At 38.3% G+C, this 19,929-nt stretch overlaps 1 protein-coding gene across 1 annotated transcript in view; it reads left to right on the forward strand.

The window, feature by feature from the left end:
• ABCA13 (ATP binding cassette subfamily A member 13) overlaps positions 1-19,929 on the forward strand; it is a 190,392-nt gene that overhangs the window by 20,600 nt on the left and 149,863 nt on the right. Inside the window, 10 exon segments of the mRNA XM_065629402.1 lie at positions 1,849-1,964; positions 3,114-3,247; positions 4,987-5,151; positions 7,155-7,354; positions 9,811-9,938; positions 13,242-13,336; positions 13,582-13,758; positions 14,152-14,357; positions 15,872-16,008; positions 17,917-18,034. Of these exon segments, the coding sequence (XP_065485474.1) occupies positions 1,849-1,964; positions 3,114-3,247; positions 4,987-5,151; positions 7,155-7,354; positions 9,811-9,938; positions 13,242-13,336; positions 13,582-13,758; positions 14,152-14,357; positions 15,872-16,008; positions 17,917-18,034 (1,476 nt within the window).

Consider the following 19,929-nt stretch of genomic DNA (forward strand, 5'->3'; position numbering starts at 1 on the left):
AAGTTTACGGTAATGGTTTTCTTCAGCATCAGTAAGCAATCATAACAGTAACCACTGCTTGCTGTTCTATTTCAAATTATTAATCTGTTAATATAATCTCAGCAGCAATTTCTCTACCCTGAGCCCTGAGCACAGACAGAGTGAGAAAGGGACAAAAGTGGAGGACGATCATGGTTATGGCATTTGTCTTCCCACATAACTGTTACGCATGCTGAGACCCTGCTTTCCAGGAGGTGGCTGCCCATGTGCCTGTTGATGGAAAGTAGTGAATAAATTCCTTGTTTTGCTTTGCTCGTGTGTGCAACTTTTGCTTCACCACTGTTGTGGTTTAATCCCAGGTGTCAACTGAGACCCACCATCCTGGTGGGATGGGGGAAGAGAATTGGAAGAGTAAAAGTGACAAAACTCATAGGTTGAGATAAAGGCTGTTTAACAGGCAAAGCAAAAGCCATGCACAAGCAAAGCAAAACAAGGCATTCATTCACTGCTTCCCATGGACAGGCAGGTGATCAGCTATCTCCAGGACAGCTGGGCTCCATCACAAGTAACGGTTACTTGGGAAGAAAACCACCATAACTCTGAATGTCCCTCCTTTCCTTCCTCTCCCAGCTTTTTATTGCTGAACATGACATCATATGATATGGAATATCCCTTTGGTCAGCTGGGGTCAGCTGTCCCAGCTGTGCTGCTTTCCTTTTTCTCGTGCAGCCCCAGCACACTCTCTGTTGGGGTGTTGTGAAAAGCAGAAAAAGCCTTGACTCTGTGTAAGAACTGATCAGCAATGACTAAAACACCCCTGTGTTATCAATACTGTTTTCAGCACAAATCCAAAACACGGCCCTATACTAGCTACTATGAAGAAAATTAACTCTGTCCCAGCCAAAACCAGCACAACCTGTTAAACTGTTCTTATTTTGATCCATGAGTCTTCTCCTTTTCTTTTTGCTTTTTTCCCTGTCCTGTGGGAGAAGAAAGTGAATGAGCAGCTGCATAGGTGCTTGGCTACCAGCTGAAGTCAACCTGTAAGTGATTAATAAGAGGAAGACTCAGATGTTTACTTTTTTTTCCCAAGATTTTGATACCTTTCAATGACTGAATTTGCCATAATTAATGCAATTTGGAAAGCAAACCACAAAAACCAGTGCTCACTTCTTGACTAGCTTTGTATTACTAACATATTATACATGTCTAGAGGTCCTAGCTCAGGCAGAATTTAGTCAGCAGAAAGGATCCTAAATTTAGAACTTCTCTCACTTCCTGGGCTATACCATCTTTGCTGTGTTTCTCAGAGGTACTTAAGAGACACTTTTCACACCTATTTGATGAAGTTAAATAGCACTGTGTGTTTTATTTTTTTTCTTCCCTTCACATATGTTGGAAACTGCTAATCCACTCTAACAAAACTGGATTCTTGTTTTCATAATAACAAAGGAATAGTCTATAAGAAATAACTGGTAAGTCTGACTTAACCTTTAAGTAGTAAATTACAGCTATATCAACAAAGAAGTTTGTTTCACAGCTAAAGTGACTGAGACTGGGACTTGTAAGAAAATCAATAGATATATTTTTATCAATACATTCTCTAATACGCTTTTTTTTTTTTTTTAAAGAGGACATTGGTCCTCTTAGGAGATATTATCTTGATGAAAATTGAGTGAAACTCTAACTGTAAACTCTCAACTTTTTTTTTTTTAAATGAAAAGTCTATTTTGACAAAACATCAGTTTTTTAACAATAAAGGAAGTATTTTGATATTCAATTGCTTGAGATTCATCATTTTCCACCAAGCCCTTTCGGTTGTTCCGCGTGTATAGACAGCTTGATTTTTGTTTTATTTTTCACTTTCAGTACCTTAGAGTCATTCAAGGATTTAGCTATGATGCCTTTGGGCATCAGTTTTTATGATGTGGTGAAAACAGCGCTGAATTTAACTGCTGCATCAGTACAGGACAGGAGCTTAGAAGGTAAGGGATTTGCTACAGATTTTTTTTTTTTTCCATACCTCGTAACCATGCTGGCAATATTTGATAGCAGTGACTGTCTAAGCATCTGCTAAATTCCTAATGCAAAAGGTCTTAAGATCTGAACTATACTGCTGTAGTGCTAACCTATTTCTTTATTGATCTGTTTTCTAGATAATAACAACTACATTTCATCAGACTCTGTCAACTATTTGATAAATAAAGCATGTTGGTCTAATATATCGTGTTTAGGATGATCTTTCAGTGGTGAATTTTGGAGTGATGCTAAATCACTGCAAAGGATAATATCTTCCATTTGATAGTAGGATAGCCTTTTGTTTTAGACATGCACATTACGCATCATGGCTGTTTTACTCTGAGCTTCATTCTTCTGTTATCATAAATTCTGGTCTCAGCTGAAGGGCTGTGTTTCCCCATTTGCAGTTTGAGCATGGGAGGTGAGTTTGAGTGGAGAAGGTAGGGCGGCCTCCAGACACCTCCTCAGGAAATGGTCAGGAGCAAGTTTCATTGGCAAACTGTCTGGCGGCCCACAATTAGACTTTAGGTGCAGCTGTATGCTCTGCGTAGAAGGTCAGGCTAAGAATTAAATATGATCTAAATCCCACTTCATCTGTCAAAACCAAGACCAAAGTGGTACAAGGGTGATATGCTGGAGCCCTTTTACAGAGGGCGAGCTTGAATTCCCTGGGTCATCTGGGATTTTCATGGTGTTCTCCTCTCAGCAATGGTTCATATCCAGCCCATACATGTGGTTTACGTGACTATGTGCAAAATTAGACACACAGTTCAGAATGGCACCCTGCTGGGTCTGCTGGCAATAATTATGCATTTCACCATTATTGTATCGGCTATCGGAATACCATTAGATTAATAGACCTTACCATACTACTAATGCAATCATGGATTTTATCCTAGTGAAATTGGTGTTCAGGTGCATACATCATTATTATTATTATTATTACTAATAATAATAATAATAACTTTTTTGAATGCTAGAAACATGGTACTTGAATCTCATCAAGTATGAATAATCAAGAAACAACATGAACAAAAAAGCAGCAATTATGGAAAGAGAGGTTATTTTTTGTTTTGTTTGTTCGTTTGTTTGTTTGTTTTATTTTTTTTTCCCAGGTTTTCAGTATAATCTTTCTCTTGGGGATGTTTTGTGGAATCCAAATGCTGTGAGAGCAGAACTTGAATCCCAGTTTGGTTTTGATGATCTTCGTGTTGAGAAGCTGCTAAGTTACACAGCACAATTAACAAAGGTGAACTACTCTCTCCCTTTCATCTTTGTTTTTATTTGTACCCTGAAATGATCTTTCCTGCCTTACAGAAGCTATAGTCATATCTTAGGTTTGTGAAGCAGCTACGAGACTGCTAGATACCCTGGCTTCATTCTCGTCAAAATTAATACATTTAGCTTCAGCTGGAATTTCTGCACATGATCATGCTGATAGGTCTAGTTGTGTACATTACTGAATTTATGCTTCTCTGAAGTCACCACTGGGTAAGGCAAAGTCCTGAGTTTATTATCCAGTCCTGTAGAGAATTTTGGGTTTTGTTCCACTAAGCTTTTAAAATAGATGCTAGATTTGAAGCTGGCTGGATTAATTTGGCAGGTAACGTTTTTCATCTAGTTTGCTGGACAAAGAGTACCTGTCTTTTCTGTGTATAAATTAAGGCACATCAAGAGTCCTTCTCGGTTGTGCAGTCTTGATGTGAATATATTTGACAGTTGTTTTACTGGGGCTATTCAAAGATACCAGCAATGTGTCAAATTTTGAAGAAAATCTCTTTTCTCAGGGAGGGTTTTCTAAACTTTCTTCTAGACAAAAGTAAGCTGTTGTGACAGTCTGGTTTGAACTATGGAAAACTTGAAACATATTTTGAATTTCTACTACAGTGCACAGTTTTTGAATAGAGTATGCTGGTATTTGTCTGAAATCTGTTTGCTCTTTGCCAGGTACAGTCTAGTGTTGTACTCCAGAAGAGCTCATTATAAAAACAGCTGATTTACACAAATGGGCAAATCATAAAAAAATTTGACTTCTGAATGGCCTTTTAATGAAATATCAGTGATGGCCAGTATGATAACTCAACAGACTTTGACTGCAGCCAGTTAGCTATGGTTGGGTGTATAATCCCAAGCAACTCACTTGCTAGCTATTTTTAGTATAAACTAATATCTTGATATTATGTGGTTTTGTTAGGGTATTCAAGACCCTCAAAAAGCATGAAGAGAAATATGGAAGCCTGAACAATGTCTATTCCGAGCATTTAAATTCTGTATGTAATGCCCCAGCTCATTTGGTGTCAAAACATCTGCAAAACTTTTAATAAATTTTCTAGTCACAGTTGAAAGGAGTTAGGATGTAAAGTATGTCAAAAAGACATTAATAGGGAGAATTGAAATGTGCTAAATTATTTTTGTACGCTTTAATAAAATTTATGTGTTTGGGAATAATAAATCTTTCAACAAAAAATCTAGAAGTCAGGCTATGAGGAAAAAATTCTGCCCTCTTGGCCATACTGATGAAACCTGCCAACTTCAGTTTAAAACTAGTCTGCTGCATGCAATCATTGGTTGAAATGTACCATTGTACTGAATGCTTTTTACTCCAGTAATTTTTATATTTGTGAAGTTGCTTTGCTATGCTAGTGCAAAATTCTAGTGTAGGTGTACTGTATCATTGTTAAGTTAGTTCAGCACCAGCCTGCAAATTACTGTAGGAGTAGCAGCATTGATGTAGCTGCGCATATGCGTTATCATGTTGCCTGATGTATGAGAACACTAATGAGTTCAGTGGTATTTTATACAGCACTCTGTATGTGGAGTACTTTGAAGTACATGCCCCAAAATATGTGGCTGCGTTAAATGGGCTTTGTTCTCACTGAAGGAGGCCATGTAATATTCTTTTCTTTTCATCAGATAAGTAAGCCGATAGCAGAGATAACACTCAACAGCTCTCTTGAGATGCTCATCATTTCCTTATGTCCCTGCCAGATTCCCACAGGAGAGACACTGGAGCAGTTTGTGTGCTCTGCTCTGTCCAGTGTGCCAGGAAACGAAGCAAACAAAGAGAGTAATGAAGAAGGATGTAATTCTGCATGGCATGAGGCCAAAATGTATCTTGTTCATACTGTCAGCAAGCTCAGACTTTATGCACAGGTACACTTTCATAAATTAATAGATTAAATTTCTAATTTTTGCATGTAGGCTGCCAACAGTAACTCAGTTGAAAGATCTAAGTTAGCTATTAAATGTTACTGTCATTAACATTTTTCATATTGCTAAGAAGACAAAGTGATCCTTATGAAGTATCATTGCAGTGCAAGTATAATCTATCATCATGTGTCTACTTAATCACATTTTCTTATTAACTCAAATAAAGATTTGAAATCTAATAGGGTATATAGTGAAATATACTGCACTGCAGAGTCTTGACAGAAGGAAAACCCATTTACTGTCCCACCTGAGCCTAATTTTGGGCAAAAGTGAAAGCAGACTACAGGCATCCACTGATATAGTATATAATTAATTTCTTTTTAATTCCCCTCTGCTATGTCTGCAATAGTGGCTGAAGCATGTTGAAGGGGATGAGAGTAAACCTCCAGTATAGCTTCTTAAAATTATGCTCTGGAAGAGCAACTTGGCATGCAGTCTCTATGAGGACATATGTATAGTTACGTGAAGAAAAGGATAAACCATTCAGATGCTTCCTAAGGAAAATACTTACCTAGCCACCTTAATGCTGGTGTTTGTTTTTCCACTGAAATATGGTGTGGGGTTTTTGTTTGTTTGTTTGCTGTATTTTGTTGTGGTTTTGGTTTTTTTTTCCCCCCATTAAAAAATGTTATTGGTGTATCAATCTGCTCTGGAGGTGTTTGCAATATCATCTAAAGAAAGCATGTAGAGCTTATTGTGTATTTCCTCAAAAATGTAGCTTTCGTTTTCTCTCTTGATAAAGGTTTCACTGATGTATGATGACTTGAAATAATAATATAATGTGATTGCCAAAATGAATGTACTAATTCCTATTGTAGCAATAGGAAAATCCAGTAATAATTTCAGCCATGATTTTCAAATTCTTTGCAAGACCTGACATCCTTATGATGGCAAGTTGAAGTACTGTAAGCTGCTGGCCACTGAGAATTCCCTTGGTGAACAAGACATCTCTTATATTACAGGTCTGATGAGGAGCAGCTGAGGGAACTGAGGCTGTTTAGCCTGGAGAAAAGGAGATTCGGGGGAGACCTTATCGCTGTCTACAACTACCTGAAAGGAGGTTGTAGCATGGAGGGTGTTAGTCTCTTCTCCCAAGTAGCAAGTGATAGGGCAAGAGGAAATGGCCTCAAGTTGTGCCAGGGGAGGTTTAGATTGGATATTAGGAAAAAAAATCTTCACGGAAAGGGTTGTCAGGCATCGGAACAGGCTGCCCAGGGAAGTGGTGGAGTCACCATCCCTGGAGGTGTTTAAAAGGTGTTTAGATGAGGTTCTTAGGGACATGGTTTAGTGCTAGAGTTAGGTTAGGTTATGGTTGGACACAATGATTTTGAGGATCTCTTCCAACCGGAAGGATTTTATGATTCTATGATTATAGTAAAAATCTGTTATAACCAGTTGGCACTAAAAACCATAATGGTGGAGGAAAGGAGAGGAGTCAGCAGGTTTGGCCAGGCCTTCATGTGCCTTATTCTAGGCTACACAGTGGGAGCATGCAGGCTCTATCTCCGTCCCTTTGTGTAATGAGGCCTCAAAAATGTTGAGGCTGCTGCCTTCCATAATGTTGGTAGTGTAGACAGATGTTCTGTAAGGGAAAGCAAGCCTGAGTAATTGACTATGAAGGTCTCCTCTTGGCTGGGTTCAGTCTCAGGCCACCTTTTTACCATTTCTGGGTCTTTGGGCAAGGACAGCACAGCATAGGATGTTAGTTCTCTGCATGTTGTAACATGTTATATTGCAAACTTGCAGATCAGTCCAAACTGCATTGAAAATCAACCTTTGTGAGGCCAGTGATTTCAGAGTCTGGACACAGTGTCAGGCAGAAATTTTACTATAATTGTTTGTTTATTTATTTATTTTTCTAAAACATGCAAATTCTGTGTGTTGTCTATATAAGAAAACTTTAATTCTCTAATAAGGTGCATTCTATTTTGCATTCAATTTGCTAGGTATTAGAGCAATGGTTCAGCAGCAGTAGACTATTTCAGAAACTCCTTTTGGAACTTGGAAAAACAGCTGATTTAATGTCTCAGTTCCTAGATGACAGGGAAGCTGAGAAACTTTTTTCGGAGATAAATACTCTGATTCAGCAACGGAATAAGAAATCAGATGCCTACTTTTCAGAAGGATATACTGCATCTCATGATCTGTAAGTTATCTTTCTGCATCTTGTCTTATAAAGTTCAGATCAACTTGAATATTTTCACATTACGTTTAATTGATTTCTGATTTTTGTCTGTTTTGTGGTTTTATTTTTTATTCTGTAATTCAAAACCTCATGTACAGTCAAATAATTGTCCTGATGCTTATACATTCTGAAAAAGAAATTAAATCTCTGATTCAGTGTATAGCTACTTACAGGTTCAATAGAGGACCCAAGTACATGATCAGGACTCATAGGAATCAGCAGCTGTGTATAATTAAGCATTTTGAACTAGGACCTGAATTCTGTATCTTGTTCTGCAAAGTCTAATTCCCACGAGTAGTTACTGTGACACAGCAGTGCTTCTCATGGATGTATGTTATAGGATCAATCTACTCATGTACAGCAAGTCCATTTAAAATACTTTGGATTTTTGTTGTAGGAGTCATACTCATGTTAGTTTGTGCAGGAGACCTTGGAACAGAAGCCTACTATGCAGAACAGAATTACAATGTAATGCTATGTGTTTATATACAGATGTAGTTTCCATTCTTATCTAGGGCGCTATGGGGCTAAGATTTCTTTTAATGTTTTGAACTTTTCTTAGAGTTTCAAGTTCCCCATTTGGCTTATCACTTAATGCAAATGTAAGCAGTTTATATGAAGACATGGCTATAAGTTCTGTACTTATTCAGAATGAATTGTTTTGTTGAAGTGGTCCAAATCTCCCTGTACAACGGAGTTATTCTTTTAGCAGTTGGTCACTACTCTAGTAGAAATCTATTCTGTTGTAACTTGGGAAACACCTTCAATTCCCATTTCAGCACAAGTGCAACCACAAGCTTGTAAAGATTGGCTGTGCTTTAGTTTCAGGTATTCTGATTCGCAGTTTACGTTTTAAAATAAAAATAAGACAACTTTTTGGGTGATTTATGCAAAATAAGTTGGTTTAACAGCTCTGTATCCCTATCTATTAAAAAAAAAAAGAGACTTTTTACAAATGATCTCTATAAATGATTTTTGGGCCCCTCGTCATAAGAAGGACATTGAGGTGCTGGAGAGAGTGCAGAGGAAGGCGATGAAGCTGGTGAGAGGCCTGGAGCACAAGTCTGATGAGGAGCAGCTGAGGGAACTGGGGCTGTTTAGCCTGAAGAAAAGGCGCCAGGGAGATTCAGATTGGATATTAGGAAAAAATTCTTCACAGAAAGGATTGTCAGGCATTGGAACAGGCTGCCCAGGGAAGTGGTGGAGTCACCATCCCTGGAGGTGTTTAAAAGGTGTTTAGACGAGGTTCTTAGGGACATGGTTTAGTGCTAGAGTTGGTTAGGTTATGGTTGGATTCAATGATCCTGAGGATCTCTTCTAACTGAAGTGATTCTATGATTCTGTGATCTGGAAGGTTCTACACAGGACTTAAAAGTTGTAGATACAGGGAGTTAATGTCTGTCAGAGTTGGCAGAGCACCATGAAAAGTCAATGGCAGAGAATAGGAACTGATACTTCTTTCTAACTGCACATCGGATGACTTGTATTGGCCTCAATTTGACGTTGCTTGTAATAGCTCTACTTGTTGAAATGTCCTCCATTGGAGGAGGTATGATCCACACTATACAAACCAACACCTAAGGATAAATCTGAAAGATACAAAGTGCTTTAATACAGCACAGCCCCAAGTGGGAAGTGATCAGGCAATGTCTTTGGTTCTGAATTTGTCACTGTTTTAATTAACTTATAAAATGGCCTTTTTCCATTTCCAAACAAATCTGTTTGGAACAGGGACACACACACACACAAAAGTTTCTTAAGTAAATGAACTGATATGGGATTATAAACAGCTGTATAACTGGTATGCTTAAGCTAACAGTTGCTGGTGGAATAGCAGCCACTACCTCGTTTTCCCCCTTTAAGTGTGCAGAAGCATTTGTTTTGGTACAGTAAGTGGCTTGATAGAAAATGAACTTTTTAATGGGAAACTTCTCCTTTTTTATTTTTTTTTTTCTTTTTCCTGCAAAGGGGAGGAAAGGAGATTATTTTGTGTGTAAATCTTCCATAACTTTAATGGTTTTGGCCTTCAGGTAAATTAGTCTGAAAAGAAGTAGACTTGTCCATGAAAATAAGTTGTACTTCTCACCTGGGAGACCGATCAGTGAATGCTGAGAGTCAGAGGGGTTCTTTGTTTTGTTTTTGCTGTTGTTTCCTTAGTTTGCCAAGATTTGTATAAAATTCATCGCCTACTGTTAAGAGAGAGACTGCAGCCAAATTGTTCAATAATTTAGTAGTACATTTTTGAATTTAGTTATTTTTACAAGAGTAACCTGCCATATTGCTGCTGTTTTAAGAAACTACAAAGTAGATGATATAGTGACTGCACAACAACAACAAAAATCCCATAATTTTTCAGCAACTTTACCTTTTTATTTGTAGTACGCAGTGTTTCTGTGCTCTCTCTCTTTTGATTACAGAATCCTGCACCTGGAGACAATGCAGTCTGTACTTCAGGGTGTACCTCAGTGGCCTGTTACAAAGAGATTGCTTCTGGTAGATGGAGCTGTAAGGAACGTAGTAGGACAGTATTTATACTTCACTGAAGGTAAAGCTGCACTGTGGTTACTCGTCACTAGCACTCAAATTACTTCCGTGAAATAACATGGGAAATGGATAACATTCTACCTCTAGGAAGGCACTTGGGCTCTGTAATACATGTCACACTTAGATATTTACAGCAGCTTTTGAATTCCTAAAATTTTGCTTCCCTTAGTGATGGAACACGAGATAACACCTGTTTTCACTTCTTATCAGAAATGATCAATTTCCTTAGGCATACTATATGATGATGTATGCTGATGTGGCTGCTGTTTAAAGATCTAACTCAAGAAGAAGAGCCTGTTTAATAAAAATTAAAATTATCAATGCCTGAGAAGTTTCTGACACTATCAGTCATGTATATGTCAACAAAAAGTCTTGGTTTTAGATTTAGATGCATCTTGACTTTTCTGGCTGCTCATTGCAAATGATGCAAAATGTTGAGCTGGATATATGGATTTTCTGATCTCATTAAATAAGGACTTTATTGAGGACTGTGAAGCACAGAGGCATGGTGCTTCTTTCTCTAGGGGCTATGCTTTTGGACACAAAGCTAGGCTGATGGTGAAGGAAGTGGAAGATGTCATTCCTGGAGAACAGGGGACAATATTGAAGAACTCGGGGTCAGTGGAGGTGTTTTTTACAAGAAGTTAGGGAACTGGATCTGTTTTCAGCAGTTTGACTGAATAAGATGAACTAACTCCCATGAAGTTCTTGTAAACATGTCTGTTCAGCAATTGTGATTTTCAGATTTGGAATACATTATAATATTATACAGTGTGCTAGGATGCTAGGACTCAGATTGCGTGATGTTCAGCACCGTGATATCCAGGAGCTGGTCAGCAATATAATCATATTATAAGGTCCACACAGAGCAGGATCAAAAAAGAAAAAAAAAAGAAGGAAAAGGGACAAGATATCTTTCTGTGAAACCTTCTACTGGACACCTGCAATACTATAATGTGGGTGTATATAGGAAGAACACTTGTACTACTCAGTTGTAATTAAGTATGTGAAAAAAACTGGTCGTTTTGGGGAAACTTATGATTTTAAATTACTTGATATTTGCATATGACTTTAAAGAACAAACAATATATTAAAAGCACAAATTTTGTCCTGAATTTACTTGTGTGCCCAAATGTGCCGGACACCTCCGAAACATCAGGATAGTTTCTATAGTCTCCTTTTTAGGATGGGTTGATATGAAGCATGCTACACAATTTCACCTGTGTACTGTACACCAGTATACCTTGCTTCATGACGGTGGATTTATACTGATTTGCTACAGCTGGGCATCTGCTCTGTCAGCTTATGTGGTAAAATGCTCATCTCCATCCACACAAAGGAGTATAGAGGAACAGTGGCAAGCGGGAGAACCCAAATGGTACCCTGTCATGGATCCTTCAAGGCTGGATTACCACCTGTGGCAGGAGTGTCAAACTCATTCTCACTGGGGGCCACATCAGCCTCTCGGTTGCCTTCAAAGGGCCGAATGTAATTTTAGGACTGGACATTTATATTTCTGTGCCATTTCAGTATAAATGGGAATGAGTTTGACACCCCTGTGCTACGGGTATGAGGCTCATTACAGGAAGCATGGAAAGAGCATTTTGGGATTGTACAAGACTTAGAATGGAAGGTTTGGAAGAGGAATCAAAGGCAGGGAAAGGAAGTGATCTAGGTGGTTTGGGGAAGAACAAGCACGAGAAGAAAATAGAAATAAGGCGATGAAAAGGGCTGTTCAATAAGCTTTCCTGGCCATGCCCTGCACCTGACCATTGCTGGCTGTCCAGCCTTCTCACTAAACTCCGTTTCTAACTCTTTTCCTGTGTGAAGACTCTTTATTCTATCTACAGCTGTGTGTATGGGGGGCTGTGTGCAGCAACTGTGGTCAGACAGCAGGATGTACAGGGGCCCGTAGCAACAACTGGGTGGACTGGAGTGAGTGAAATCAAGAGCCAGCAAATGATGTGGGACCTGTGTGTCTGTGGTGCCAGAAACTGGACTGAGGGAGGATCAGTTTATTAGCGCAAGTTTGCTAGTGAATATCAGGCTGGGATAGCTGCAGCGTGGGTGAGGCGGCCTGGGTGTGCGGTTCTCTGGCGGTGAGGAGCAGTCAGCTCTTGGAGGAACCAGGAGCTCCAGGACAGCACCAGAGAAACCGTGGGGTCTGGGTGACAACTGAGAGGCCTGCTTGTGTACCTCCTATGTATGAGGCAGCTGGGGAGGGCTGAGGGCACAGGAAGAGCTGCTAGATGGACCGAGTGTCCAAGAGCACTTATTGCAGGGATCCACTCTGTGTGCGAGCAAGCACACCTGGACCAGAAGCTGGAGTGGGGCTCCAGCCTCGAGGGCTCAAATGCCCAGGTGCCAGCGACGTGGGGGGGAGGCTGGGATTTGGGGGCAGACGCTGGGCAGACTGGGTGTCTGGGCATAGCTGCTGGAGTGGGATCCATGCTATGTATATATACACATATGGATTCCCTGGAACAGACCATCCTGACCACCCAGGGAGGGGAACAGGATGAGGGCCTTGGTGCCATTTGTGTGTATATGAGTGCTGCGTGTGTTGGTCTGTGTTGACCTGTGTGGCCAGCCATGTGCATTTACTATGTGCGTGTTGGCTTGTGTGCCTACCAGCCCAGCCTTGCTGCCAGCTGGACCTGGGGGCACGGAGCTACGGCAACCTCACTTCGGTAGGGATACTGGATTTGGCAACTCCCTAATGTAACCTGGTAACATTTCTGTGGTTGTCTTTTATTTGAGAGCAGAGAGATTAGTTTTGCTTTGGACCTCCAGGAATGAAACCACCTTTCCATATCTCAGAAAAAATTACTGGCTAAATCAACAGCTAGCCATGGAAAGAGTCCAAGTTTATTTACAGCATTTATAGCTAGAAGCCCACACAGGACCTCATTTTCCTTTCCTGAAAATCATGAATCCTCACTGAAGTCATTGCAGCTACTCCAATATAACTGCAAAAGCATCATGCTTTTGCTGGTGTAAGAAAATTGGTTTCTTCTTTCTGCCTTGTCTTGATGAGCCTTTTTCAGTGGTGGTGCAGGAAGGAAGCAGTCTTTGCTCTGTGGGAATGCAGAGTTCAACTGTGTACATATTTTCTGCAAAACGAGAGTGCTTTGGGCAGGGGTGTCACATAAGCCAAAGTGGAACATTAATGCCTACTGTATTTTTAAACCATATCATGCACAGTTTTCTCTCCCAGAAGAATGCTGCTTACTATACTGTCCTTCAATTATTCTGTAGATTAAATATTTTTTTCTATGGGGTGTGTGGGGGAAATGTCTTACAGGAGTTTTGTATAGGCTGAGAAAGCTTATTCCCTTTGCCCAAAGAGATGGATTAATTCATCTAGACATCAGAAAGCTTTTTGTGGAGATAAAACAGGTATGTTGTTATTTAATGTTTGTATATGAATTTGCATAAAACTGTAGAGGCTTATTTTGGGCAATAAAAAGTACTTGCTAAGTAGAGCATTTCACTTTTTATTCAGCAACATTTTGGTCCATCTTTACTTTGTACTTTTTTGTCTTTTGACATTTCATATTGAGGATTAATTTGAAGTATGAACTTAATCTGATCCTTCAGTCCAAGTTCATTTTTAAAATGACAGTATATTTATTAAATTTTAGATGTTGATGAGCAATGCTTCCTTTATATGCAATGATGTGCTTACAATGTTTGAGAAGACCCTGAGACTTCCACAGGGCTCAGATGACATTGATATTTTAGCAATATATGTGTGCCCTGGCAATGGCTCAGAGGTGATGTTCAAGCTAAGTAATGAGGTCCAGTCACTAAATGAATCTGTAAGTATTTCTGAATTCTTTTCATGTTTAAAGCTTGCAGTGCCTTACTTATATTACTATTACAAAATGAAATAACTTAGCAGGGGTTGTAGCTTGCTACTTAGTGTTTGCTATCAATAAGTGGAAGGTAGCTGATTATTTAAACTGATTAAAATGTGCCTGGGGCAAGGCACAAGTGGTCCTGCAGAGTCTCTTTGGTCGATATGACATTTTATATGTGCTAAGGAGCTGTGTCTTCCAGAAAAAAATGAGGTGATTTGAAAGGCTGCTCATTTAATCCATCCTATGTTGGATTTCAATATCATCAGTATTCCAAATATAACGAGCAGGGCCAAAGTCTCAGTTGAGTTTCCATATTACTGGTTTCAAATATTGCTTTCTTTAATGCCAAAGATCCTGCTTCTGCAGAAAGTAACTCGGGGACGACAGAGCCTGCCAGATTCAATAATGGAGGATTATATGGGATGGAAAGAAATAGAAGAACAGCTAACCAAAAATTATGCTTATTATTGTGAAACGAATCAATCGCTGAGCACAGAGACACCATCTGAGGAGGATGTCCATTTCAGCTCTTGTCAGGAACGGCTTCTCTTCTCACTGTATGTATCTTGTATACCTTTTAATGCATAAAGGTCCTGAATGGTACCAACCTGGTTTAAGGTATTATAACCAGGAACTTAATAGATAAAAATGTTAAAACCCTGGTTTTTGCTTTTGATTACCACCCAGTGTTAAAAATTTTCTTTAAGCACAAACAGGAAAGAAAAGGTTGATTTGTTTTTTTCAGTAGTATTAGTATTAGGGAGGGGAAGGCAGGAAATAGGCTGAGGTTAGGCAGGTGTCTAGGACTCTAAAAGCCTATTCTCTCTTTTTACCTTCTCATATCCAAACATCTTCTACAGCCTGCTTCCTGGTACATACCTCTCTGGCACTGTGCTGCTCAGGGTGCTTGGGAACTGAAAGAGTCCTGGGAGATGCAGGAAAATGTTAGAGAGGAGTTAGGAAGTGCACTGGGAGGGGTATTGCGGCCTCATGTTGCTTTCTGAACACATCAAGTGGTCATTGTTCCTTTATTTGGGCAGAAAATCTATTAATCTTTTTAAGCTGATTGTAATTTGCAATGACTCAGTAATTCTACTGATTTCAAGCTTTGAAGATGTTAAATCAGAGTATATTAGAATCAAATCTGTATATCAGGTAAGTGCTTTGAAATGGGATAGGCTTTTACTATTCTTGCTTGGCAATGTTAACCGTGAGCCAAATGCATTTAATGTGAAATTGCCTTTATACTCGACAGATGTCCTAGGTCACAAACTTAAACCTCTATAGAAGATAACTATCTACTTATACATATGAGAAACTTGACAGAAGAGTTTGTTATTAAAGCAGTAAAACTATTAGTTCCAGGCATTCAAGAATCTGTCAGAAATTCCACAAGCTGCATTGGCGGAAGGGATTAAATCCACAAATATTAATAACACCTTAGGCGCTAGAAAATGTATGTCCTTTTTCCTGTCCCTTTTGCTGTTGGTCAACGGTTGATTGCCTTCCCTTCCTCCATATTTCTAAATGACTATGAAATCACCAGCAGGACTGGTGATTACGTTTCCTTTTTTGAGCATCAAAAACACTGGTTGAGCTAAAAGGCCCCTGGGAATAGAGGCTTGTATTTAAGTAACATTGAGGAGCAAGAAAGCTCAGTGTTATTTTTAGGTGAGGTGTTTTGTTGTTGTTTTGTTTTGTTTGTTCTTCAGGGATAAAGCAATGATTTTTCAATGCAAACGTGTATTTCAAGAGAAAAAGAAACATTTCTTGCTATTTTTTTCAGTTTTAAAATGCTACTTTTTGAACCAAAACACCATTTTTTTTTCTGTTGACAAACCTGTGTAGTAAAGTCTGCCTGTTCTTAGAGTGATGTAATAGCTATGCTGCTGATTTCTTTCGCTGCCTGCCTCAGTTCTTTCTTAAGTCAATAGGACTATCTGTATGCATAAAGTAGCAATAGAATTTAGCTAGAGATTTACAGAAAAATGGCACATGTTCACAAGCTAATTTGACTTTGAAAGAAATCACTGGTTTAATCACGGTAGCCTTGTTTTCTGTGCCATTTCAGAATTAATAATACACTTGAAGAAATTTTCTTTGCTTTTGAGGGAAACCCATACTGGAAGGATTTAACAACTTTTGTCAGTTGGACGTGCGAAGTAGCTCAATACATGAACAAAGAAGCAGGCTCAGGAGGTCAATCAGGTGAGAAAACAGCTATTGCACAGCACAAGCTTTATTCTGATGTTTTCCTGTTTGGTTTAGAGTACGGAATTCCTTGGAAAGGGGAAAGGTGATGATTTTTACATTTGTGAGCCCGTTTCTGTTTGTGTTTGCATCAGCCTTAGGATTCGCCAGCTGACTGAATCATTACTGATGAAAACTTATCATATACAGAGACTGACCCCAGTAAATAGATGTGATTTTAGTGCCAGCTGGAAAATTTTTGGGGCGTCCATTTCTGCTGGTAAAATTCCAACTAGTTGAAATGGGTTGGAGAGTTTATTTTTGCTACAGTATTCTGTCAGGAAGGTTTCTTAAGTCTAGGGTATAAATAAGAGACCAGACTAGCTGGTCACCCAATAGAGGCATTTCTAGGATTGTTTCATATTAAGCAAGGACTTCATGCTTGATTTCTTTCATCTCAGTTGTCCTGTGATAATCTGGAAGACCTGACCCATCTGCTGTTGGCTTTCTTGGAATGCACTAGTTTTTTATTATATGGGGAAAACTTTGAAATATCTGAGATTTATGCTGAGGAATGGGAGATCTTCCATTTCAAAACTCTTTCTCAGTAAATATTTTGCATTACTGTTCTCAATGTTTTAGTGGAGCTACAAAGGTTCCTTCTGAATATGGGGAGAAACTTCTTTACTTTGAGGGTGCCAGAGCACTGGAACAGGCTGCCCAGAGAGGTTGTAGAGTCTCCTTCTCTGGAGACATTCAAAACCCGCCTGGACACATTCCTGTGTGATCTGCTCTGGGCGAACCTGCTTTAGCAGATGGGTTGGACTAGATGATCTCCAGAAGTGTCTTCCAAACCCAACCATTCTGTGATTCCATGATTCTGTGATTCTGTGAAAGCAGGGCGCAATATGGCTGAACTGAACAACTCTAAAAAATGACCTTGTCTAGTATCACCTATTTGTTTCCTTTGAGTATTCTCACCATGCTCCAAATTCTTCTGGTTTTGACCGCTTGTGCACTTGTATTTCCAGGTTCTGAAGGACTGAGGTTACTGATGGATTTTTTTAAAATTTTTTTTAATTTAAAGATAGTTCTTGGGACCTGTGAAGGATCTTGTTCTTGCTAAAGATCTGTTTTTCAGAACACACTTTTGTTTTTTTTTCCTCTGTTCAGCTAATCAGAAATGCGCTGAATACCTCATCAGTAAGTGGGCAACTATGGAATGTATGCAAAAATAAGCAGTACTTTTTAATCAAAGGATTGTGTTTGGGAAACAAACTGTTGAGATATGAATTGACTGTACAGGCTTTGTAATCTATTACAGTTCCAGATATTTCAGTTATCTGGGAAGCAACCGTGAATTTCACGGAACTGCTTTCTCTTTACTGAAATTCCAAGAAAGAAAAAATATTAAAGTTCATTTCAGTGCTGAGTACAGAACTAAGTGAGCTCTAGTATAATAACATTAATCTTATTTGAACTCGTTGTGCAGTTCATGTATAATTCAAAAGGTATCTTCCATTTTTTTTTTAATTTTCCTCTCTTTTTTTTTCTTCTGTAAGGAATTATATTTGAATTTTTCTGTAAGGAATTCTGTAAGTAAAATACAGGTGTGCCTTAAGTATAGCTGAAACTTATTGATTGTACATTTCATTCCTTTAAATCACACAGTAGAAATAACATCAAACACTTCAATAAAAATGGCATGGTCACTTCTTTTAAAATGTACGTAATATATTTCTCCTTCTGCACACATTCATGCTCTATTAAATCTGGTAGGACTTACTTATTCAGGTTGTTTCAGTGGGAACTGATCAAGTTGTTCATACATGGATTCATAAAAGCTGTTTTGGATCTGCCTCTTGATGTGTGTTTTTTTTGTTGTTGTTGTTTGTTTTGTTTTGTTTTGTTTTCTCTTCTCTACAGATGGTCTAGAAGCAGCTCTGTGTTCTAGACAAAAGCTTAGTTTGGAGACCATCCTAGGTCATTATTTAGCATTTCTACAAGACCTACAAGATTATTCCTCATCTGTTTCCTGGTCACGGTAAGGTTGAACTAGTCAGCATAATTTCTTTGTTTAACAATTTTCCAGAAATCCTTTATCCCACCTCCACTTTGGAATTTTTTAGTTCTTGAATGTAAATACCCTGCCTCTTTTCACTAAATATGTGTCATTTTTCAGTATTGCTGGGAAGGAATAGAATCCTGCAAAGAAAATATGTCTTTGTTGCTGTCATTCAGAAGCATTAAAGAACATCTCAGTTTCTGGTGTATTATCAGTAGTAACCAAAGTGGTAGACTCCTCATGGTTCCAATGTATTATTACGGGGGCTTCTTGTCACTAAGTTACTTGCATTATAGCTCTGCTAATGTCTAGATGAACAGTGATACAGAAAACTTGTAATCATCGCTCTGTTTAAAAAACCAAAAATATCCCTCACCAAAAAACTTTACACTAATTGTTGAGTGCTGCCACTACTATTAACTGCTATTAACTATGTGCTGTGCTATGCTGGTGATCATAGCTGTTAATAGATAAGAACAGTTTATAAATTACATTTCTGGACTTTGAACTTTATTTTTAATTATGCTGCTACTTAGGTCTCTGCTGAATCAATCCCTTTTTAACTTAGCAAATGGACATAACCACTATCAATGCAATCAAAGATGAAGAATCAGAATTTTGTAAATGGTACAATTTGAATATTTCCACTGTTAAACAGGTTGTGTCATGCTTTTTGTTCAACCAGAACTTGACAGAGACTTTAGCAGTTTGATTAAAATGGGCTATAGAAGTAAAGAACTCCTGTTTTGGGTTTTCAAAATTTTATATATTCTTGATATCTACAATAAAAATAAAATGGAAGTTAAGGAGTAGAATGCAAATTGACATCTTGAATGTTCAATCAATTTTCTTTTTTGCTCTTTCCCAACTTTGCTATAAAGATCAATGCAGACATATTTGCTGGGGGAAAGATTTAGATTTGATCTTGAATGCTGTGACTAGAGTATGCACTATTTTCTCTACACAGTAGTACTAACAAAATCACCTGACTTGTTTGAATTTTCTTTGCTATACAGGCAGAGGTATTTCTTTGACTTGAATAGGTTTAGGAAAGAGATTCTATGTGAGGAATATTTCCTTTTTCAATGCTTGATATCTTGGTTTCTCTTCTACAGAAGCCATTCCAGTAATAATTGGCCCAGAAGGTCTCTCACAAAGCTTTTTAATGGTGTGTGGTGGATTTTTAACTATTAAAAAAAAACATATTTAAGGAGAAAGTATTTTCAACTTGAAGCCTTTGCACTGGCATGCTCCTTTTTCCATGCACCCCAATCTTGACCAGTCTTACAGAGCTAGTAAACATTTTTTCTTTTGATAAATAGTATCGACACAATGGAAACATCAGTTGGAGCATTCCAATTTTCACTGTGGTTTAATGTTTTGGATTTTTTTCTAGATATTAAAATAGCAGTGTTCAGCTATCAGTTGGTCAACTGGAATGTTTTGGCTTCCAATAAACCAAAAAAAATCTTCAAAATTCACCAAGAATTGGAGGTTTTGGTCAGTTTTTTAATGCTTTCTATAATGTAAAAGAACGAGTCTTTGGAGCATAAAAGCTTTGCTCTTTTCAGCAGCTGAAAAAGTAATGTACTTAAATTAAAGGTGTTTGACTCTTTGTGGCTTACAAGCTTGATTATAATTACTGATAAATGCACATATATTTAACCTAGCTGCTTACATTCGGGTTTTAATTTGAATGTAGCTGTGAGTTTTCAGTGAGTTTTGTTACATTTGTGAAAACCAAAGTGTTTATTGTTTGTGTTATTTCAGGTCTCGTGCTGATTAATTTGTGACTGTTATTTAAATAATATTTGAAATTTCTTTAAGTAAATAGACCATATTATAAAATTATAAAATATATAGTTAGCCAATTC

The sequence above is a fragment of the Caloenas nicobarica genome, chromosome 2 (assembly GCF_036013445.1).
Source record: "Caloenas nicobarica isolate bCalNic1 chromosome 2, bCalNic1.hap1, whole genome shotgun sequence".
NCBI lineage: Eukaryota > Metazoa > Chordata > Aves > Columbiformes > Columbidae > Caloenas > Caloenas nicobarica.